Source organism: Acomys minous, assembly GCF_964271855.1.
Source record: "Acomys minous genome assembly, chromosome: 4".
Lineage (NCBI taxonomy): Eukaryota > Metazoa > Chordata > Mammalia > Rodentia > Muridae > Acomys > Acomys minous.
The window spans coordinates 115503041-115523218 of record NC_140486.1 but is presented as its reverse complement, the minus strand read 5'-3'; the positions used below and the strand labels follow the sequence as shown (position 1 = coordinate 115523218).

The window sequence follows — 20178 nt, the reverse complement described above, 5'->3', positions numbered from 1 at the left end:
GTGGGCAAGAGGAAACAGACTGTCATCGCTAAATTCATGGTGAAGGTATGGAACGGGATCATTAGTGACTGCGAGTTCAGGTCAGCCTCACACCTCCACAGACACTGCTTCCAGCCTCAGAGAGGCGACAAGGTGGTGGCCAGGGCCCAGGCAAAGCTGAGCCAGCAGCTAGGCTCTAATGCCACCCTGGAACCCTGCTCTCTGCACACCTGTTTGCACCTTTCTTCACAAAAGCCCACCAGGCAGCTGGAAGACATCTCTCCCTCTTCCCCCTCCTCCTCTTCCTCCTTCTCCTCCTCCTCAACAGAGATGAAAGAGCAGGGCTCAAATGGCCAGGGCAGCACAACTCTAGGGGGTCCTTTGTGAGGATCTCACAGTAGCTAACATCTGCAGGCATGTCTGGCCACAGTGTACTTCCCTGTTAGTTTCCTAGACCCACAGAGCTCAATAAAGGCACCCCTAGATCAACAACAGACAAGCCAGACAAACTAAATCACGAGATCCCAGCAAATCGAACTTCACTTGACTGTGGTCTCCCACACTTTGAAACAAAGCATCACTTGCACATGTTTTTGTTTGTTTGTTTGTTTGTTTTTTGAGACAGGGTCTCACTGTGTAGCCTTGGCTGTCCTGGACTTGCTTTGTAGACCAAGCTGACCTCAAAATCACAGTGATCCGCCTGCCTCTGCCTCCCGAGTGCTGGGATTAAAGGTGTGCACCACCAAGCCCAGCTTGCACTTGGTTCTTATCCAGACACCCCTCTCTGAAACTGCTTTTCTCTGTTAAGGACTCAGTAGCATTAGTGAGCATGACACGGGGATGCTTGACCTGCAGTCAGACCTGAGAAAGGCTGTCCCTATAGGGGCCTGCCTCACTCAATTAGAATACACCAGAATACACTAGTGCCTCTAAAAACTTAGCTCAATGCAAACTACCTTCTTAAGCCACTAAAAAGAGGTGATGATAGGAAACAGCTGACTTCCAAAACTTACCAAGGAACCCAGGTTACTATGACACAGGTACATTATGACACTGGATACATTACTCCAGGATTTGTGTGGAAGGTTAAAATGTGACTTGAAAAGCAAACATCATAGTAAGTGCCCGGCAGAACACTAAACACAATTACTGATGAGGCCACAAGTCTCACTGCAGATCTTCAGAAGAGAACACACTGATTCCCCCCACCCTCCAGACAGGCAGTCACAAGACACCAGCATGGCTGGTCCTACAGGGCCCACTTCCCTCCCAAACACTCACACCAAGATCCAAAGCAGAGCGAGAGCCTGCCCAGATCTCGGCTGCTTCTGCCAGCAGCTGCCTCTCAGCCTCTCTAGGATGCTTCACACATACTGGGCCACTAGGACATCGGAGAAAGGAGCCCTGACCTATGACGGTTGATCTCCATGGGGATCTAGAGTCACCTGTGGGTGGAACCTCTGAACATGCAACAAGGATTTTCTAGCTTTAAGTGAACTGGGAAGACCTGCTGACTGTGGGCAGCACTGGGGTCCCTGGCTGAGAGTGAAAGGAAAGGTGAGCTGCCGTGACAGACTACACCCTGGAACTATAACACAGAGGAAATCCAGCCTTCCTTAAAATTCTTTCTTGGGAAGTATTTGACAGAGCAACGGGAAAAGTGACCAGTGTGCAACCCATGCACAGGGCCAGCCAGTCCAAAGTCACCTGTACTCAGAAAGCAGTGAGAAGCCAAAGGACTTCCTGGCCAACCTTAATTTGACTTGAAATGTCATGAGACAGGAACTATAGGAAAATGTGTAAAAAAAAAAAAAAAGAAAGAAAGAAAGAAAGAAAGAAACCACATATCTAATCTTTGAGAGGCTCAGTTGTGTCCATGCTCCAAGGGAGACAGGCCATCTATGTATGCGGCTGACAGTGCCAGGGCAGAAGCAACAGTCTTCAGAACCAGCAGGCCCCAGTGTGCAAATGACAGCAGGCAAAGGACCTTTGAATCACCTAGCAAGACAAAGCAAAGCCAACAGCAAACAGCTCCCGCTCCAAACTGCTGCCTTCACTATAGGCCTGGCAGGGCACTGCCAAACTCTGAGGCCAGGAGGCACCCGAGAGCAGCGTTTCCCTGGCTTCCTCTCTGACTTCGTCTCCTAGCACTCCAGACACCTCATAAGCCTCTTGCAGTTGATAACACCATCCAAAGATTCATGGCCTGAAGAACCTACTATCCTTGCCTGGAAGCTTGATTCTTTCCTTCCCCTACTGTCTACTGTACACCTACTATGTACTGTTAGGCCAGGCACTCAACAACGCACACAAATACCACCAGAGTATGTGCTTACGGGTATTTTAAGTATGTCTGAAAGTTTACTGAATAAAGCTAAATTAAATGGTTGAACTACTTACTATTAAGTGACAAAAAAAAAAAATTTTTTAAAAATTAGGTTTTAGAAACTGGGCCAGTAAGGTAGTTCAGTGGGTAAAAGCATTTTTCATTAAACCCAGCAACTTGAGTTTGATCTCCAGAACCCAGCAGCATAAAGGTAAGGAGAGAGCCAACTCTACAAAGCTGTCCTCTGGCCTCCACACTGTGGCATGCACACACCCACATCTACACACACTTCATACACAACAATAATTGAGGTATAAATAAATAAATATTTCTTAAAAGATATCTGGCAAGAAATTGGTATCTCTTTGGATTACTTCAAGGGATCAGGGACAACCACAAATCACAATTCCAAACTTTCCAAAGCCCATTATAAAGAGGAGAGCTGTACTGGCTGGTTTTATGTGTCAACTTGACACAAGCTAGAGACATCAGAGAGAAAGGTGCCTCGGTTGAAAAAATGCCTCCATGAGATCCAGCTGTAAAGCATTTTCTCAATTAGTGATTGATGTGGAGGGCCCAGCTCATTGTGTCATCCCTGGGCTGGTGGTCCCGGGTTCCATAAGAAAGCAGGCTGAGCAAGCCATGGGGAACAAGCCAGTAAGCAATAAACCCTCTATGGCCTCTGCACCAGCTCCTGCCTCCAGGTCCTGCCATGCTTGAGTTCCTGTCCTGACCTCCTCCAATGATGGACTATGATCTATGATTGTAAGCCAAATAAGCCCTTTCCTCCCCAATTTGCCTTTTGGTCATGGTGTTTTGTTGCAGCAACAGAAATCCTAAGACAACAGGAGAGATGGCTCAGTGGTTAAGAGTCCCTGCTTACAAAAACAAACAAACAAAAAGCCAGGCAGAGCCAGGCAGTGGTGGTGCACACCTTTAATCCCAGCACTCAGGAGGCAGAGGAAGGAGGATATCTGTGAGTTTGAGGTCAGCCTTGCCTACAGAGTGAGTCCAGGACAGCCAGGGCTACACACAGAGAAACCCTGTTTCAAAAAACAAAAACGAGTTCTTGTTAACTCTTGCAGAGAAGTGGAGTTCGACTCTCAGCACCCACACATCAGGCAGCTAACAATCACCTGTGCCTCTAGCACATGTGACATATGTTCACACATACACACAAGTAGAAAAAAGTTAAAAATAAAGTCTTTTAGAGGCAAAAAGTAGGACAGATGCTGTTTTAGAGAATACAGCATGCTCTCCCTGAATAGGCCTTGGGGCTGGAGGAATAGGTTAGGAGTCCTGGCTGCTCCTGCAGAGGACCTGGGCTCAGCTCCCAGCATCCTCAGGGCAGCTCAGAGCCCCCTGTAACTCCAGCACCAGGGGACATGACGGCCTCTTCTGCCTCCAGGGGCTCCTGCACATACACGGTACATACACATCCATCATACAAGCACACACAAAACATAAAAATAAAAACTAAAAAAAAAAAAAATAGATCTAAAGGAGAAAAGGGAAGTCTTGCTCACGAACATGCCTTTTTCTCTGGCCTGTCTGCATCTCTGCTTTTCTCCCTGTCAGGATCCCGGGAATGTTCTCCATTCTTCGATTTCCGCCGCTCGCGGTCTTTTCCCTTGTCACGGTCTCGGTCCTTCAGCCTCTCTTTTTCTTTCCCGCCCTCACTCCTCCTGTCCCTGTCCTTGTCCCTCTCTGCCTCTTTGTCCCGGTCTTTGTTGCTTCTGTCCTTGTCCTGCTTGGCCCTCACTCTGGCTTTCTCTCGCTCTCCTTCTCTGCTTCTGTCCTTGTCAGGGTCTCTGTGTCGGTCTCTGTCGGGCTCCTTCGCCTTTTCCTTGTCTTTCTCCTTCTCCCGGGGTTTGTTTTCGTCCTTCGGTTCCTCCCGCTGCCTGTGCTCTGCACTTGTGCTTCCCTCCTTGACCTCCGAGCTTCTTCTGTCCTGGAAAAAAAAAAAAAAAAAAAAAATATATATATATATATATATATATATATGCACACGTCCATCATTTGTGCTATTTACTTAGGTTAGAAAGACTTGCTATGTGAAGACGCGCTCACCTCTTTAAGAGGTCTGGCCTCCTCTTCCTTCCCGTTCCTGTTGTCGGGCTCAAGCGCTTTGGCAGTCCGTAAGGCCCGTCCTCTCGAGTCCCCCTTCTCCCCAGCTAACACTCTCTTCACGGCCTCGTCACTGGAGAGCTTGGTGGCCATGCCAGGGAAGGGAAAATGATGTTAGCACGTGCATCCAATACAAATGGAGAACTCAAGGGCGGTTCATTAAACACATTTTCTTCCTATCAGGATGGACATTTGGAGGATACAATATTAAACGAAAATGTTGGTGACAATGTACCACATTTAGCAGCCATTGCTAATGACACCTAAGCTAATAATCCTGCCACCCCTCCAGCCCACCGTCAGTGTGGACACGTGTGTGGCTCCAGTAACTCACACTGCACTAGGATCTAGTCACCACACACAGTACAGCTATTTCAAAAGAATTTTAAAAATTGTAAGTATGATGAGGAAAAAGTGGAGCCTGTGACCCACGGGGGTGCAGAGAGGTGTCGTCCTCCGGAAAGCAGTATGGCAGCTCCTCCCAGTATCAGACACAAAATAACCAGCATGGCCCAGCCTCCGCACTGCTGGGTTTGCACAAACGAGCTGGAGCTGGTCTGAAGAGGCAGTTCCGCTCTGCACTCAGAGTAGTACTATTTACGATAGCCAGACTGTGGAAGCAACACAGATGCCCCTTACAGACAAGCAGATAAACCATGACGTCTATCCACTAACTGAGCAGGGAGAAAACTGACCCGTGATGTCCTGTGGATGAACTCTGAGGACCCTAAGCTACTGAAAGGACAAATACTACCACACACGCGGTCAGACTCACGGTGGCAGAGAGGGCACGGTGGTTACTGGGGAGGGAGGAGGGGGAGATGAGAGCACGTTCTTATCTGATGGGTACACAACGTGGGTTTTACAAATGAAGACTGGACCTCAGTGACGGCCACACATCACTAGTGTATTCAAACTACGAGACTTATGCTGTCCGAGATGGCTGTTATCTGGATTTAACACAACAGAAAACTACCTCAAGTCCCATCAAAAGCAGGTTCTGGCTCCCGCATCCCTCACATTTCTCAGCAGCAGCCCTGCCCACTCACACACCTGCTCTAGAAAGTGTTCCACACCGGCTCTGCCGGTCCAGGACAAGCTGCCTGCCCCCCAGGAAGGGCTTCAGAAGGCGGGCTTCCACCTACCTTGCTGAGGCAGCACTTGCCAATCAGCTGGAGCAGCTCGTTGGTTCTCTCGGGCTCGTGCCCCGCCACAATTCTAGCTGGCTTCGCTGCCAAGGGCTCTCCTGACACCATCATGACCACATCTATGGCCTTCTGTAGGAAGCTAATTTTTGCATCTTTATCCTGAAGTAGTTCCATGTAAGAGAAAAAACATTAAAGTAAGTACTCTGGGGCAAGAGAAATGGCTCTTACAGTAATTAAAAGTGTATAGTGCTCTTACAGAGGACCCAGGAAGGAGAGAGTGTAGGGAGCTCCAGGGCAGTTTGAGGGAGGCAGTGGTGGATGGAGATGATCAAAACACATCACGTAAATGTGTGGATTTTTCAAAAATAAAAATATCTCACAATGAATTTTGTGGGGGAAGGGATTCTTTCTTTCTTTCTGCCCTACCACCACCCCCCCAAGAGACAAGGTTTCTCTGTGTAGTACTGGCTGTCCTGGACACACTCTGTAGACCAGGATGGCCTTGAACTCACAGTGATCCACTTGTCCCTGCCTCCCCTAAGTGCTGGGACTAAAGATATGTGCTACCATGCCTAGCTTAAAATATTGATCTAAATAAATACTTTGAGGAATTTGTACTAGCCTTAGTATATTCAGTAGTCACAGAATGGCTTCTCTTTATATGAAAAACTATTTTTAGATATATGACAAATTCAGAATTTCGGACTTTTCATAATCTTTTATGAACTTTCATTATTTACAACAAAAATCTGCTCATTCAGGCTTTCAATGCCACTAATGGGCTAGCATTAACCTACAGAACAATCTGGTTTTGGCTTTTTGTTTGTTTCTGAGACACGGTCTGTGCAGCCTAGGCTGGCTTCAAACTAACTACCCTCCTGTCTCTCAGCCTCCCAAGCACTAGGAACACAGGTGTGCACCTGGGTACTCACTGTGTAGTCCACACTGGCCTTGAACTTGCAGCGCTCCTCCTGACTTAGTTGCCTGAGTGTTGGAATTACAGCTATGCATCAGCACACCTGATTCTAATTCTGCTTTTTTTTCTTTTTGTATGTGTACGTGTATAGATGTGTGTGCATGCATATGTATGTGGGTACAAATTTGGGGGCTGCTGCACTTCTGCGTGTGCATGGGGAGGCCAGAGACCAATCACAGGCACCATTCATTCCTCAAGAAACCATCTACTTCGTAATTTGAGGCAAGGTCTCTGGGTCCTAAAGCTCACCTATTTCCCAAGGCTACCAGGTCAACCAGCAACCTCACCAGCTCTGGGATTACCAGTATACACTGTCACACCCAGCTCGTCACGTGGGTGCTGGGTGATATAACTCAGGTCTACATGTTTGCATGGTAAGCACTTTACCAACTGAGCTCTCTCCGCAACCCTTAATGCTGCTTTTCAGGAGATAAATATAGCATAGCATGCAGCTGCTACAAATCAGAAAAGGAAACGAGAGAAGGTATACATAACTTAACATATCATCCCAACTTGCGTTCCACCCATGCATCAGCACAGACATGATACATACCATAGTGTGCAGCCTATAAATATGCTCTATCCTGGAAGGCAACAGTGTGGAGAAAAGGAGCCCACGGCAGAGCCTACCTTGACGTTGTCTGACTTCATCTCAGCGTCTGTGTAGAGGCCCTTCAAGAAGCCAGTTATCCTAATCACCTGCCAGAGACAGAAAGGCAGCCCCTTCACTGATCTCAGGAGAGGTCAGGACCCAGTCACATTTACAGCTCTAATTGCTTCTTCCCCTTCCTAACAGAGGCTTGACGCCTAATAAAGCAGGGCCTAGGCTTCAGAGAGCAGCCAGCTATGAAGACAGCAAGCACTACCAACACCGAGCGGGTGCTGGGAAGCTGACAGGAGGGGAGAGGAGGGCCAAGGAGGGCCAGGGCGCACAATCAGTGGGACCAAAGCCATGTGGGGTAGCGGGAGCCTGAGGCTGGCCAATGGTTAGGCTAGGCCTGACTCCAGTCCCTTTGCTGCAACTTGGGACCACATACCAAAGCACTCCAAGGAGACACACACAGCTTTTCTACAGCAGAGGACCTGACCACACAAACTGTCACCAGTGCACTCAGACTGAGCCAGAGGAACGGACTCCGGAAAGAAAAGGTGCTACTTAGCCTGAGTATCTAAAACCAAAAGTTCCAGAACAGCCTCCCCTTTCTTACCATAATGCAGTGTTGCCCTATCCAATCACATTTGTTCTCTCCCTAGAGTGCCCCTCCCCACAAGTAACCCGGAGCCCTGGTAACCCTTAAAGAAGGACGATGATTTTCTGTTCCTCCACGTCCTACATCCAGCCTGGGTCCTGGGTTCTCAAAAGTATAAGTTACTAAAAATCAATAAGGTAGCAACAGCATTTTCAGAAAAACAAGCAACAGAAAACATCAGAATTTGAATGGAGTGCTTAGAGAGGACACGTATGACCAGGCATGTGGTATGTAGTAACACGTTACCAGGAGGCAGGCTTTAAAAACATTGGCAGCAAGAAAGCCCCATGTGAATGGCAACTCCTCCTCTGGGATAGGGCTACAGCTACTTTGGCTGCATCACGCTAGTTATTAATTAATCGAGAAGGGTCCATCCCACAACAAACTACAGGAGGGTCACATAGCTGGGCTGGGCTGGGCTTGTGCTGGGTCATTTTGAGAAGACAGCAGGCACATGGACCACCAAAGCATTCTGACCTAACATTCAGAGAAGACAGCAGGCACATGGACCACCAGAGCATCCTGATCTAACATTGAGAGAAGACAGCGGGCACACAGACGACTAGAGCAGTGGGCACATGGACCACCAGAACATCCTGACCTAACATTCAGAGAAGACAGAGGGCACATGGACCACCAGAGCATCCTGTTCTAACATTGAGAGAAGACAGTGGGCATACAGACCACTAGAGCAGTGGGCACATGGACCACCAGAACATCCTGACCTAACATTCAGAGAAGACAGCAGGCACATGGACCACCAGAGCATCCTGATCTAACATTAAGAGAAGACAGTGGGCATACGGACCACCAGTGTATCCTGATCTAACATTCTGAGAAGACAGCAGGCCACATGGACCATCAGAGCCATCCCATCTACCATCCCTAAAACTGATTTTGCTCAGGTTTTCCCAGGATGCTGGCAGTTTAAATTGTGAGCAGCAACTGTGACGAGAGACATTCATGTCACAGAATGGAGGCTTACTTAATGAAGAAATAGTCGGTTAGCTGTAGCTAACTTGTGAAGGTGATTTGAATGCAATATTCAAGGAGAGTAAAGAACCTTCTGGGAGGCTCCTCACCTGCGATCTGAAAATACTTCTAAATACGTCAACTCTGACACCCTTTTCAAGGATGTGACAGCTAGTGTACCTATTTTTACACCAGAACAGACCGGATTCAGTAAAGCCTAGAAATAAGGCAGACCTCACCTGTCATCTGTCTACCTACGAGGTCAATAGTCAACATCCGCCTCAGTGTTCCTCCTCCCTCCCACAAGTCTTACTCCATTCCTGAGTGACTTCAGGCTGAGGTGTACTCAGGGTAAGCCATGGGCTGATGGTATTAGCGGAGGAAAAGCTCAGGCTTGGCTATCTCTGCTGTGATAGGCCGGTGCCTGGCTAACGCTTCTTGGCTCCTTCTTGTTAGAGGGTGGCAACTACCCGCTTTACAGAGCTCTCCACACAGCCAGCCCCTTCCACAAACCTTCCAGAACAGGCTGCAGGTGCCTCACAGACTGGGAGAGGAGACTACCAGGCAGCAAAGCTCCCTGGAGATTTGCTAACAAATGGAAAACATGCTCTAAAGAGATACAGTGAATGGGTAAGTGGGGAAAATTATGACTGTTTCTTGAGGAGGTCCTTAAGTCTCCTTCTAAGAGCTGGTAAAATAAGGCAGGTCCCAAGACCCTGTGGGCACCTTGGCCCTCACCAAGCTCTTAATTGGGCCCCAAACAAGGACCCCCACCCTTCCAATTCCGGGCCTCCAACATAAACTCCAGCTCCTAACAGCAACCTGGCCCCGGGCCCTTAGGGCCTGTCCTGGGGCTCAGCCTCACATAATGACTTCAGAGCCCTGGCCTCCACCTCCACCCCAGGCTCAGTGTCTGGCCCCAGCCCCCATCCTGACTCTGGACTCCAGACCCGGACCCTGACCAGGCCTCAGATCTCCATCCAAACCGCTTGACCAGCACTCTCTACTCTACCCTGACTCCAACAGGAGCCCAACCCTGCCTGACGCTGACCCTGACCCTGACCCTGACCCTCACCTAGCCCTGCATCTAGACCCTCATTCTCACCTCACCCGGAGCCTGACCCTCAAACAGACCCTCACCTAACCTTCACTTAGACCCGCACTCTGAGACAAATCCTGTTTTCCGACCTGACCCTGATCGACACTCTACCTCGACCCTCACACTACCCGGTCCCTCACTCTCCCTGGACACTCACCTTGACCCGACCCTAATTCTAACCCTCACCCCCAACCCGAATCCTACTCAGACCCTCACCCCGACACTCACTCCGTCCCACACCTAACCCTAACCTTCACTTCGGCCCTTAGCCCGTCCCACACCCTACCCCAGCCCTCAACCCGTCCCGCACTCTCTCCTACCCCACCTAGACCGGACCCCGACATGATCCGCAGCCAGCCCGCGCTCACCTCGGTGATGATGTCGTGCAGGTAGCGGAACGGCGGCTTGTTCAGCAGCTTCTCGGTAAGCGGCGGCCTCCGGATCACCTTGCCCAGAGACTCCTGAGTCCGCCGCACCACTGCCGCGTTCATGGCGCTGCAGCCAACGGCCGCCCGGACCCCTCCTCGCGCACCGCGCCTCTGCCGGGTGCCCCGAGATGCCCGCCGTCCCGGCGCGCCGGTCTCCCATCCCACAGTGCACCGCAACACGCCACCGCGCCTGCGCGTGCCACCCGCGCCCCGTCTCTAGGGCCGCGCGGCCTTGGCAACGGACGCGCGCCCGGCCCCGCCCAGCCCCTCTGGCCTCTCTAGCTACGCGGGAGGACACCCGTGGTCCACCTCTGTGGCTGCTTGAACCCGCTCCGCCCGCCCCGCGCATCCCTGGGCGCTGCCCAGCGCTGCCCGGGGACTCTGCCTTTCTGTGTGAGAAAGGAGCGATCGTTTGTAAATAGGGAGTAGAAGAGCCTTGTTCAAAGCAACACCTACCGGAAAACTAGCATTTCACAACAACTTGGAGAACGGACTTGGCTGTTTTCATCCTTTTTCGTCCCTTTTCATCAGGTAATATTGTGTAATCTTGAAAATCATACCAAAGGGAGGGACATGAGGCATTTTCTGTGCCTTTAGTTCACTAGGGCCAACGCAAAACTGTGAAGTGGCTAGGCCCTTAGGATGCTGCAGACTTCCTTCCCCGGGGCGAGGTAGAAGAGAAGCCTGTTCTCACAGGTTAAGATCCTCTGGATGCCGCAACAGGATCAGGTGCTGCTGCCGGGCCTGAGATCTGGAAGCATTCCTCCCACGTTGGAGGACCCCCTAACTAGGACATTGCCCTTGCTCTGCCTATCATGGCCACACGGGGAGAGGAGCCAGAGACTCCTTTCTTTAAGAGCCGGTTCAGTTCTGAGCCCCAGCTGGAGTTGGTCTCTGGGTGAGCAGAGAGCTCAGAGGTCCGTCCTGTCTCTAAACTCTGTCCTAACAGACCCACCTAGCTCCTATCCTGGAAAGTTGACTCTGGGTCAACTCTGCTATGGGTTTGGGCTGAAAGTTATGGCCAGCAACAACAGTCTTGTCTGTGATGCTGGACCAGGTGATAGGAACATAGGTGTGACTTGGAGACACCGCTGACCTTGGGAATTCTTTTGAGGACCTGCAGCGTAGGTCATACAAGGAAGGGAAGGGGATTTTTGATCTTCTCGCAGCTTGTGGAGAGCAGGGCAATAAACAGACCCAAGTGGCCCTGTGGAGGCCCAGAGTACAGGGTTTGGCTACTCTTCAGGAGTGCTAGCCACCTGGGTATCAAAGTCTCTGAGAGGATCCAGGACAGGAAGTATTGTCAACCAACCCCTCTGAGGACTGACCTAGGGGAAGCAACAGTATGACAGCCTTTGAAGAGACTAACTTCCGGAGCCTCAACCCTGGTCCAGCCCACCCCTGAAGAAAGAGTGGACGACATTTTGGTCACTGAGAAAATAGGTCCCTGAAGATGTAACCAAGGATTCCTGACTTCAAGAAAGATATCTGGACCCAGGGCCTCTCTCCTCCAGGGAAAACATGCAGATGCCAGTCTGGAGCCGGCAGTCTTGGGGGGGTCAGCAAAGTCCAGGCCACTAGCCTAAATCACTCCCTGAGATAAGGCAGAGAACACTAAAGAGTCATTCATGGAAAAAGACAACTGATTAAGAAGGGAAAGGAACAGCAAAGAAAAGGTTTCTCACTCAAAAGGCTGGCAGGGGAGCCTTTCAAAACTAGCAGCTTCTGGGTGAATGGAGGAGGCAGGCACGGCTGTGACTCACCTCAGGAAACAGGAGCCACAAAGCAAAGTGGCTTCCAGGCCCTACCTCCCCCAGCCGGGAGGCAGACATTCCCAGAGACAAAGACCTGAGGATGCTGAGCTTCACATTTGCTCAGAGCCCAGGATGTGGGTCAGGCTTGGGGAAGGGCCTGGATTTGGGTACCAGGGTAGGGAGCAGGAGTCATGCAGAGGACCAGTAAGCCTTAGCCTACAGGTACAAGACAGGATGTCTACTCCATCAGAACTTCAGATAAAACAGTTTACCATAAATCTATGGCAGACAGGTTTTTTTTTTCATTCTTTCATTTGAAATTCAAAACTGAGTACCCTGCAGTGTTTGTTCTCTGCGTCACTCCTGGTTATGGCAGCCAAACCATGGAGCTGGGCATGTAGCAGAAGCGGGCATCTCCCACAAGTGGGAAGCCTCGCCCACTGTTGCTGTTCCCACTTTCCCCAGTTAGGAGTACAAAGCAAGGTCCCCGCTACTAAACGTCCAGCCCGGGATGTTGAGCTTCCTGTCAGTCCTGTAAAAGTTAGAGGGAGACACTGTCCCTCTCACAAAATTCTGCCCCAAGCTTTTTATGACTTTGGCAAGGTTGGGGGTCTGGGTCCCATCACCTCCCAAAGGCCGCTGAGTTACTCATACCAGTTTCCCAACATCTTTACACTCTGGGGACCACAGCTTCTCTTCAGAGAGGGGGGAAAGTTCTCCTTTCTGGGCACACAGAGTCAAAGACTCCTCCCCCTAGAAAAGTGCACGTGGGCCTGCCCACCAGCCCTGCACACTTCTGAGGGGAGGTGCCAGGTAGGGACAAGCTTCCAGCCTTCCTAGGAGGGCTGAAGTGTAGGGACAGTGGTAGAGCACTTGGCCAGCATGAGTGACGCTCCTGGTTCCCTGGCCAGCACTGAAGAACAAGGGGAACAGGAAGGCTTTTCGGGTGACTCAGGGGCCCCCTACTTATACTCCAGCCACCCACCTTTCTCTCGACACAAAATATAGTTTGTATATTTGTTTTATTTATTTTTTATTGTGTCATTTATGCACTTTATTTTTCTTTCTTCCATTTATTATGGTATATTTCATAAATAAAAGTCACATAGCTTTGTAAAATACAATATGGCACTTTTGTTATTTGCATCTATGGTACAATGCTTATGTTAACACATCATTGTCTCCCATACTTGTCAATTTTTTTGATGAGACTATTTAAGATCTAGTCTCTCTCAGCAATAATTTGGTATGCAATGTATTGTTATGCTCCGTAGCCACTATACTATAAAATAAACATAAAGTCTCTGTCTGCCCTATTCAACTGCTTCCTCCTATAGCCTCTACCACCAATACCTGTTTACTCTCTGATTCTAATAGTTCAACTTTAAATTCTACATAAGCGAGGTCTTGTGGTATTTGTCCTCTGTGCCTGGCTTATTTCACTTAACATAATGTCTTCTAGGTTCGTACTCATTGTTGATTTTCTTGTTTGTGGCAGAATAACATTCTCTGTGTACATCATACTTTGCTTATCTACTCATCTGTCAATAGTTGCTTAGATTGATTACTCTTCTGGTTAGCTTTAACTGTAAAGTAGATACAACCTATAATGATCTAGAAAGGAAATCTCAGTCCCAGTCCCCTAAGTCAGACTGACCTGTGGGCATATGTGTATGAGATTCTCTTGCTGGTTGGTTGTGGGCAGGCCAGCCCACTATGGGCAGAACTGTGCTAGACTGTATAACAAAGCTAGCTGATCCAGGCATGGTAGCAAATGCCTTTAATCCCAGTACTTGGAAGGCGGAGGTAGGGTGATCTCTGTGAGTTTGAGGCCAGCCTGGTCTATATAGCAAGACCCAGGATGGTCAGGACTGCATAGAAAGACCTAGCTCAAAAAAAAAGTGGGGGAGGGGGCAGGGAGAGATGGCTCAGCAGTGAAGACTGACTGACTGACTGTTCTTCTCGAGGTCCTGAGTTCAATTCCCAGCAACCACATAGTGGCTCACAACCATTTATAATGTGATCTGATCATACTGTATACATAATGAATAAATCTGTTTTTAAAAAAGACAAAAAGAAATAAAGGAAAGAAGGAAAGATGGTAGAAAGAAAGGAAGGAAAGAGAAGGAAGGAAAAAAAAGAAAGCTGATTATGAGCAAGCCTGCCTGCCAGCCAACCAGAAGTAACTTTTATGATTCCTGCCACCTTTCTGTGCCTGTGAATTCCCCGGTCATAGGTAATTATTTACAGAATAGCAGGCAGACCTGCCATCAGGTTCCTGCCTTAACTTCCTTGGATGATGGACTGTGGTCTAGAACTGAAGCCAAATAAAACCATTCTCTCCCAAAGTTGTATTGGGTCAGGGTATTTATTATGGCAACAGAAAAGAAACTAGGACAACTATGTATTGTTTTAATTTATTATTTATTTGTGTGTCTGTGTGTGTTTTAGACATATGTGTACAAATGCCTACAGAGACCAGGAGAGGTCTACAGCTAGCCCCTGGAACTCACTTGCACTGGGTAGACAGTGGAAAGGTGGTTTGTTTGGCAAAGCCTAGTCAGTCTACCTCTCCAGGACATAGAAGGAGACCTGTGCCAAGAACCTGGCCAAAGGCAAAGTTCCAGCCAATAACAGCAAGACCTAGCCCTTAAGGAACTCAGAGCTGAGGACAGGACACACTGGCCATGCCTTAGCAACTCAGCAAATATTTGTGGCATGCTTCACACATGATTGAATACCGCACAATAAATCCTCGCTGCTTGTTCCGTCCTTGCTGTGTGTCGGGCCCATGCATATTTGGTCTCTGAGACTTGCCCAAACCTGCCAGTGGCCAGATCATGTTCCAGGGTCACAGCAACTGTTTGTGTTCACATGTTCACTGTAGAAGCCAGATGGGGAGATGGACGGCAAACAAACTGCTCATGGGCTGATCAACAGAAGTAAACAAACTCTATTGCAGCTTGGAGACATGGGTCTGTTGGCATAGCAACCCAGGCTATGCCCGTTCCTCCACTGATCTTTTTGGTCATGAGTCAACTTTGACCAGCAGGAGCCCAGGATTTTTGTATTCATGATCTTCATATGGATACGTCCTTGCCATCTTCCGAGCATCAAAAGTAGGCTATGTTCAGCCTGAGGAGATGGCTCAGGGGGTTAAGAGCATTTTCTGCGTTTCCAGAGGATGTGAGTTTGGTTCCCAGCACCCGTGTTGGGTACTTCCCAGCAGTCTGTAATTCCAGCTCTGGGGGATCCAATGCCTCTGGCCTCTCCCTGCACTCACGTGTACAGACCCACCCAAAGACACACACACCCCTACTGTAATTAAACATAATAAAAATAACTACTGTTTAAAAGTAGACCACATCTGGACTCCTCCAGCCTGTTATCTCACATCATTTTCATCAAAGTATTTGTTTTATTAAAATAATACAAGACAATGCAATGACATCTCACGACATTTGCTTTTTGTCTTCCCCAGTGGCCCCTAAAAGGTGAGTTCTGTGCATGCAGAGTCCCATGTGCTTTGTTCAGCCCTCAGCCCCTTCTACCTCACAAAACTAACCAGCACACCAGCAACATTAACCTTCACAGGCACCTGGTAACTATTTGTTGAATAGTGACTAGATTATTAGTACAGATGGTTTTTCAATAGGTTAATATTCTGGCTATAATTTAAAAGGATACCATGGTTTTAATAAACAGAGAAGGTTATAATGTCCCTTAGATAATGTGGCCTCAGTAATACCCCTTCCTCTCCCTCTCCCTCTCCTCCCCCCCTTTCTCTCTGTATGACTATGAAAAACTTAGTCTAGTAATTATTTCCCAGTGTTATTGTTGTGGGATAGTTGTTCTAATTCTTTATATTTTGTTATAATTTCAATTTATCTCTCAATAAATAGTAACTAATTTTTTTTAAGTTTGAAATTGTCAGAGAGGGCCAAAAAATCAGGGCATCTTTATGTGAAACATAATCACACACCTTCTGATTTCCCATTTTTGGGTGACTGTGCCCCCCTCTTTCTCTTATTTCTGGGACTGAAGGTTACCCATCACTGGAGAGAGTCTGGACTTGGGGAGACAGCTGTCACCAGAAGCAGCTTGCCTTCCGCGGTACAGCAATAGACAAGCCTGGTCTCTGAAGTCCTCAGTTGCCTTACCAGGTAGGGAAGGGTTTGCACTTGAGAAGCTTTGGAAGGCAGGGCCAGGGCCTAGTGCACCTTGACCTGAGTCTTTCATCATACTAGGATCCCTAGGCCTGGGGATCTTGAAGGAATAGCTTAAAGCCTTGGAGGCACATACAGATTCATTTGAGTGGGCACAAGCCTTGGTTTCTTTTTCTGTCACTGTGATAAAATACCCTGACAGAGGCAACAGAAGGGAGGAAGGGTTTGTTTGGCTCCAGGTTCCAGATTATAGGCTGTCATGGCAGGGAAGTTATAGTGACTGGAGCTTGAGGGAACTGGTTGCAACCCATCCACAGTCAAAGGCAAAGAGCAAGGATTAATACACACAGGCTCCTCCGCAACTCACTTTGCTGTCCTTATACAGCACTCCCCGCCTATGGAATGGTGCCACCCACAGTGGGCTGGGTCTTCCTATATCAATTAAGGTAATGAAGACAACACCTCACAGACATGCCCATAGACCAAGCTGATCTAGGCAATTCTACGCTAATACTCTCTTCCCAGATAATTCTAGATTGTGTCAGATAACAGTTAAAACTAACAAAATTAACAGTCACATGTCACTTTGCCGGAGGGAGGGACAAAGGCATGTGTCCTATTTCTCAAAGGGTTAAAAAACAAACAAAAAACAAACAAACAAACAAACAAACAAAAACCCTGCTGTCCCTTAAGGCCTAAGCAAACAGTTCCCAGAAAAGTCGAGTTGACTTGTGTCTAAAGCAGGTTAACTAAGTACTTTTTTTTTTTTTTTTTGAGACAGGGTTTCTCTGTGTAGCCTTGGCTGTCCTGGACTCGCTTTGTAGACCAGGCTGGCCTCGAACTCACAGCAATCCACCTGCCTCTGCCTCCTGAGTGCTGAGATTAAAGGCGTGCGCCACCACGCCCGGCAACTAAGTACTTTTTGTCCTCCCAAGTAATACCTGAGGACAAGGGACACAGATCAAGCAGGGCACAGTGGACTTGAAGATTTCTCCTGGAGTGAGATGTCTTGTCAGAGGAGCACCATAAGATGCGCTCCAGGCCAGTGCCAAGACCTGGGAGCCTCGGACACTATGGGGAGCTCCTGGCCATCCTGTCTTCCCATGCACTCCACACACTCATCTGAACCTCGGCCACCCAGGCCCACAGGGAGTGAGTCCTCTGGCCCGATTATCCCCACCCTCCACTGCCCACAACCCCGTGATTCAGCCCTGCTGACCTTGTGGTCCCACCAGATGCTTCAGTGGCTGTGTTGGCTGTCTCCAGACCTGTACTGTCTCTTCCGGCCCCAGAGCCGGACCCTGGGACCCTGGATACCTCCTCAGGACACCCTAGACATGTCAGCTTGCTGGCTGGATGAGGGACAAAAGGAAGAAGTCTTGAACAGTGACCTGGCAGACCCTGGGGCATGTCACCAGATGCCCCCTCAAGTCAGAGCCCTCGTTTCTATGGCTGCCAGGAGTGTGAACCTCCGTAGTCTCCCCCCTGGGAAGACCTGGCCAAAGTCATCTTTCTTAGACCCGCTGCCGCAGTCTGCCTATATTCAAGAAATTGGTTGAATTGGAAAGCCCACTTTCCAGAAGTTTCTGCCAGAAGCTGTCTCAGAAAGCAGACTCTAAAATGAAGCTTGAAGGCTAAAACACCATGAAGGGTCAGAAGTAGGAGACTGGACGGTGGCAAGAGGGCCACCGTTGTGGTAAAGTTAGGCTGCTTACCAGCAGGGGGCACCATCTCCACTATTTGAAAGGACTCTGGACTAGCCCAGTTCTGTTGTGTCGACAGAGGCTGGGACCTTCGTGACACCACCGACGCTTGCAGACAAAGAACAGAATTGGCTGAGGATCAGATCTGAAGTCAATTCCCAGGCAGTGGAGTTCCAGGGAGGCTTAATTCTCACCTCCAAGGCACATTTCTGATTGAGAAGCAACAGGACTCTGACCGGAAGGGACTGCCTAGGCAAATGTCCCTGCTTCTCCTGAATAGCCCAGGCCATGGAGGTGTCCCACTCCTGTCCAGTCTTTCTTTTTCTCAACAACAGTCATGCACGGCTATCCCAGGCTATTCCAAATCCAGCCGAATTTCCTACTGCAGCAGAAGAGTCGAGTCAAGTCACAGCAGAACTCCTTCTGGGCCCTCTAAGAGAACAGATACAGCAGTACAAAGGCTGGTATTCCTGCACAGACAGCAGGGACCAGACAAATGACACCCAGGACCCACAGGATACAGAGGGGAATGGATCAGGCAGCTGGGAGTAAATTTTGGCCAAAGTACGAGCCTTCCCATTTGGATTTCTTCCCTCCCCCAGGCTCCCCCATTTGAATTTCAGAGCTGACAGCTCCGGGACAGACCCTGACCGTGGGTGACAGAGCATTCTCAAATGGCTACCCGCCATGAGAAAGATGGACCTCTAGCCTCCTTCCTAGCTACAGCTCCCGATTCGTGTCGGCACTGAATGCCGTGAGGGACCATTTCCCGCATCCCGGCCAGTGTTGTTTCTATTCTGCAACGATACTGATTTGATTCCCAGAACAGAGCTTTAGAAAGAGGGAATTTTGAGTGTGGTTCAGGGACGATAGGTAGGCTTGTTTGGGAGGCTCAGAGCACAGCCCACAAGCAAAACGGAAAGGAAAAGGAGTCCGGTAGTGGGCCTGAGCAGTGAGGCCAGGGATGCTTGGGCAGCCTCCAGAAGCAGGTGGTGAGGAAGAGGACACAGCCTCCATCCAAAAGGAGCCCTAAAAATCTTTCCTCCGTAAGTAGCCTTCTGGAGACAGATGACACAGAAGTCACCATGAGCCTCCCGGGATAAACAACCTGGGAATCCTGTAGTTTGTTTTTATTTTTTCTTATCAGAACACAATCAATGTATCACATATACTGTGCTGAGCAGTAGGCTGACAGAGTCTCCCAACTATTTACAAAGTTTAGCCACATTTCCAGGAGTTCCCATGTGTTCTGACTCTGGTAAGTCAGACCTCAAGCTCACACTCCATGCTCCCCTGTGTGACCCAGATATGTGCGAAGGCCAAGCTAGGTAGTGCTAGCTGGAGCCCCGAGAAATAGGTAATGTAAACCAGGTAGCATGTGGCCCCTTGAGGCCTGGAAAGGTCTGAAGTGAGCAGGGGCGGGAGCCTGCTGGAAATTTCTGTCTTCCCTTTCCTGCCGAGCGGTGTTTCTCATCAAGGCGGTTTTAGATCTTACTAGTGGCTAGCAGTAGCCACTGTGTTCCAGAAGCCACATTATGAGCCTTTCAGGAACTGCCTCAAGTAATCCTCAGAGCCCCAGGAGAAGACAAGACAAGAACACACTGCAGCTAAGATAAGCAAGTGAACAAGTCCATGAAAAGACGGTCGGTATGTTAGTAACTAGGGGGAATGCAAGTCAAGGGGCCAGGAGATGATTCACCGGGTGAAGCACACACAAGCCTGACATTCTGAGTTTGAGTCCATGAAACCTCATAAAAAGCTAGATGTGGTAGCATGCATCCCAGCGCTAGAAGGGAAGTGGAGACAGGAGAATCCTCCTGTCAGCCCCCCAACCCTCCCACCTCCCCACCCACCACTCCCCCCCTCCCCGATCCCCACCCCACCCCTGCCACAACCTCATAGGCCAGCTAGCTGAGAGTAAGCAGCTCCTGACTGCGTACTCCTGCACAGTGGCAGAAATAAGGAGAGACTCACCTCAACAAGGGTCAGCCAGGAAGGAGAGAACTGACTCTCAAAAGCTGCCCTCTGACCTCCACACACACCCTGTGGCAAGAGCTCACCCACATTTGCACACATGCTCAAATATGTGAAAGAAATGCAAATCAAACCATAATAAGACTCTGTTTCCCATTCCTTAGGACAGGGGTGTAGTTTAATGTGGGCCGTCCAGACAGGCTGATGCTCTTAGTGTTTGGTCCCCAGATGATGGGGCCGAATGTGAACTGTGCAAAATTCTGTGTGCTTAAAATT

At 49.1% G+C, this 20178-nt stretch overlaps 1 protein-coding gene across 6 annotated transcripts in view; it reads right to left on the bottom strand.

Annotated features, from left to right (window-relative positions):
• TRAF3IP1 (TRAF3 interacting protein 1) overlaps positions 1 to 10502 on the bottom strand; it is a 40418-nt gene extending 29916 nt beyond the window's left edge. For 3 of the 6 annotated variants that reach the window (XM_084779323.1, XM_084779324.1, XM_084779322.1), the window contains exons 1-5: positions 10246 to 10500; positions 7187 to 7255; positions 5578 to 5739; positions 4376 to 4513; positions 3840 to 4256 (exon numbers count right to left, since the gene is read on the bottom strand). In XM_084779323.1, coding sequence (XP_084635449.1) covers positions 3840 to 4256; positions 4376 to 4513; positions 5578 to 5739; positions 7187 to 7255; positions 10246 to 10368 — 909 coding nt within the window. In that variant the 5' untranslated portion in view covers positions 10369 to 10500. Of the gene's footprint in view, positions 1 to 3839; positions 4257 to 4375; positions 4514 to 5577; positions 5740 to 7186; positions 7256 to 10245 lie in introns of all 6 variants that reach the window. The other 3 variants (XM_084779325.1, XM_084779326.1, XM_084779321.1) reach the window with 2 other exon arrangements.
• Between the last annotated feature and the right edge of the window lie 9676 nt (positions 10503 to 20178).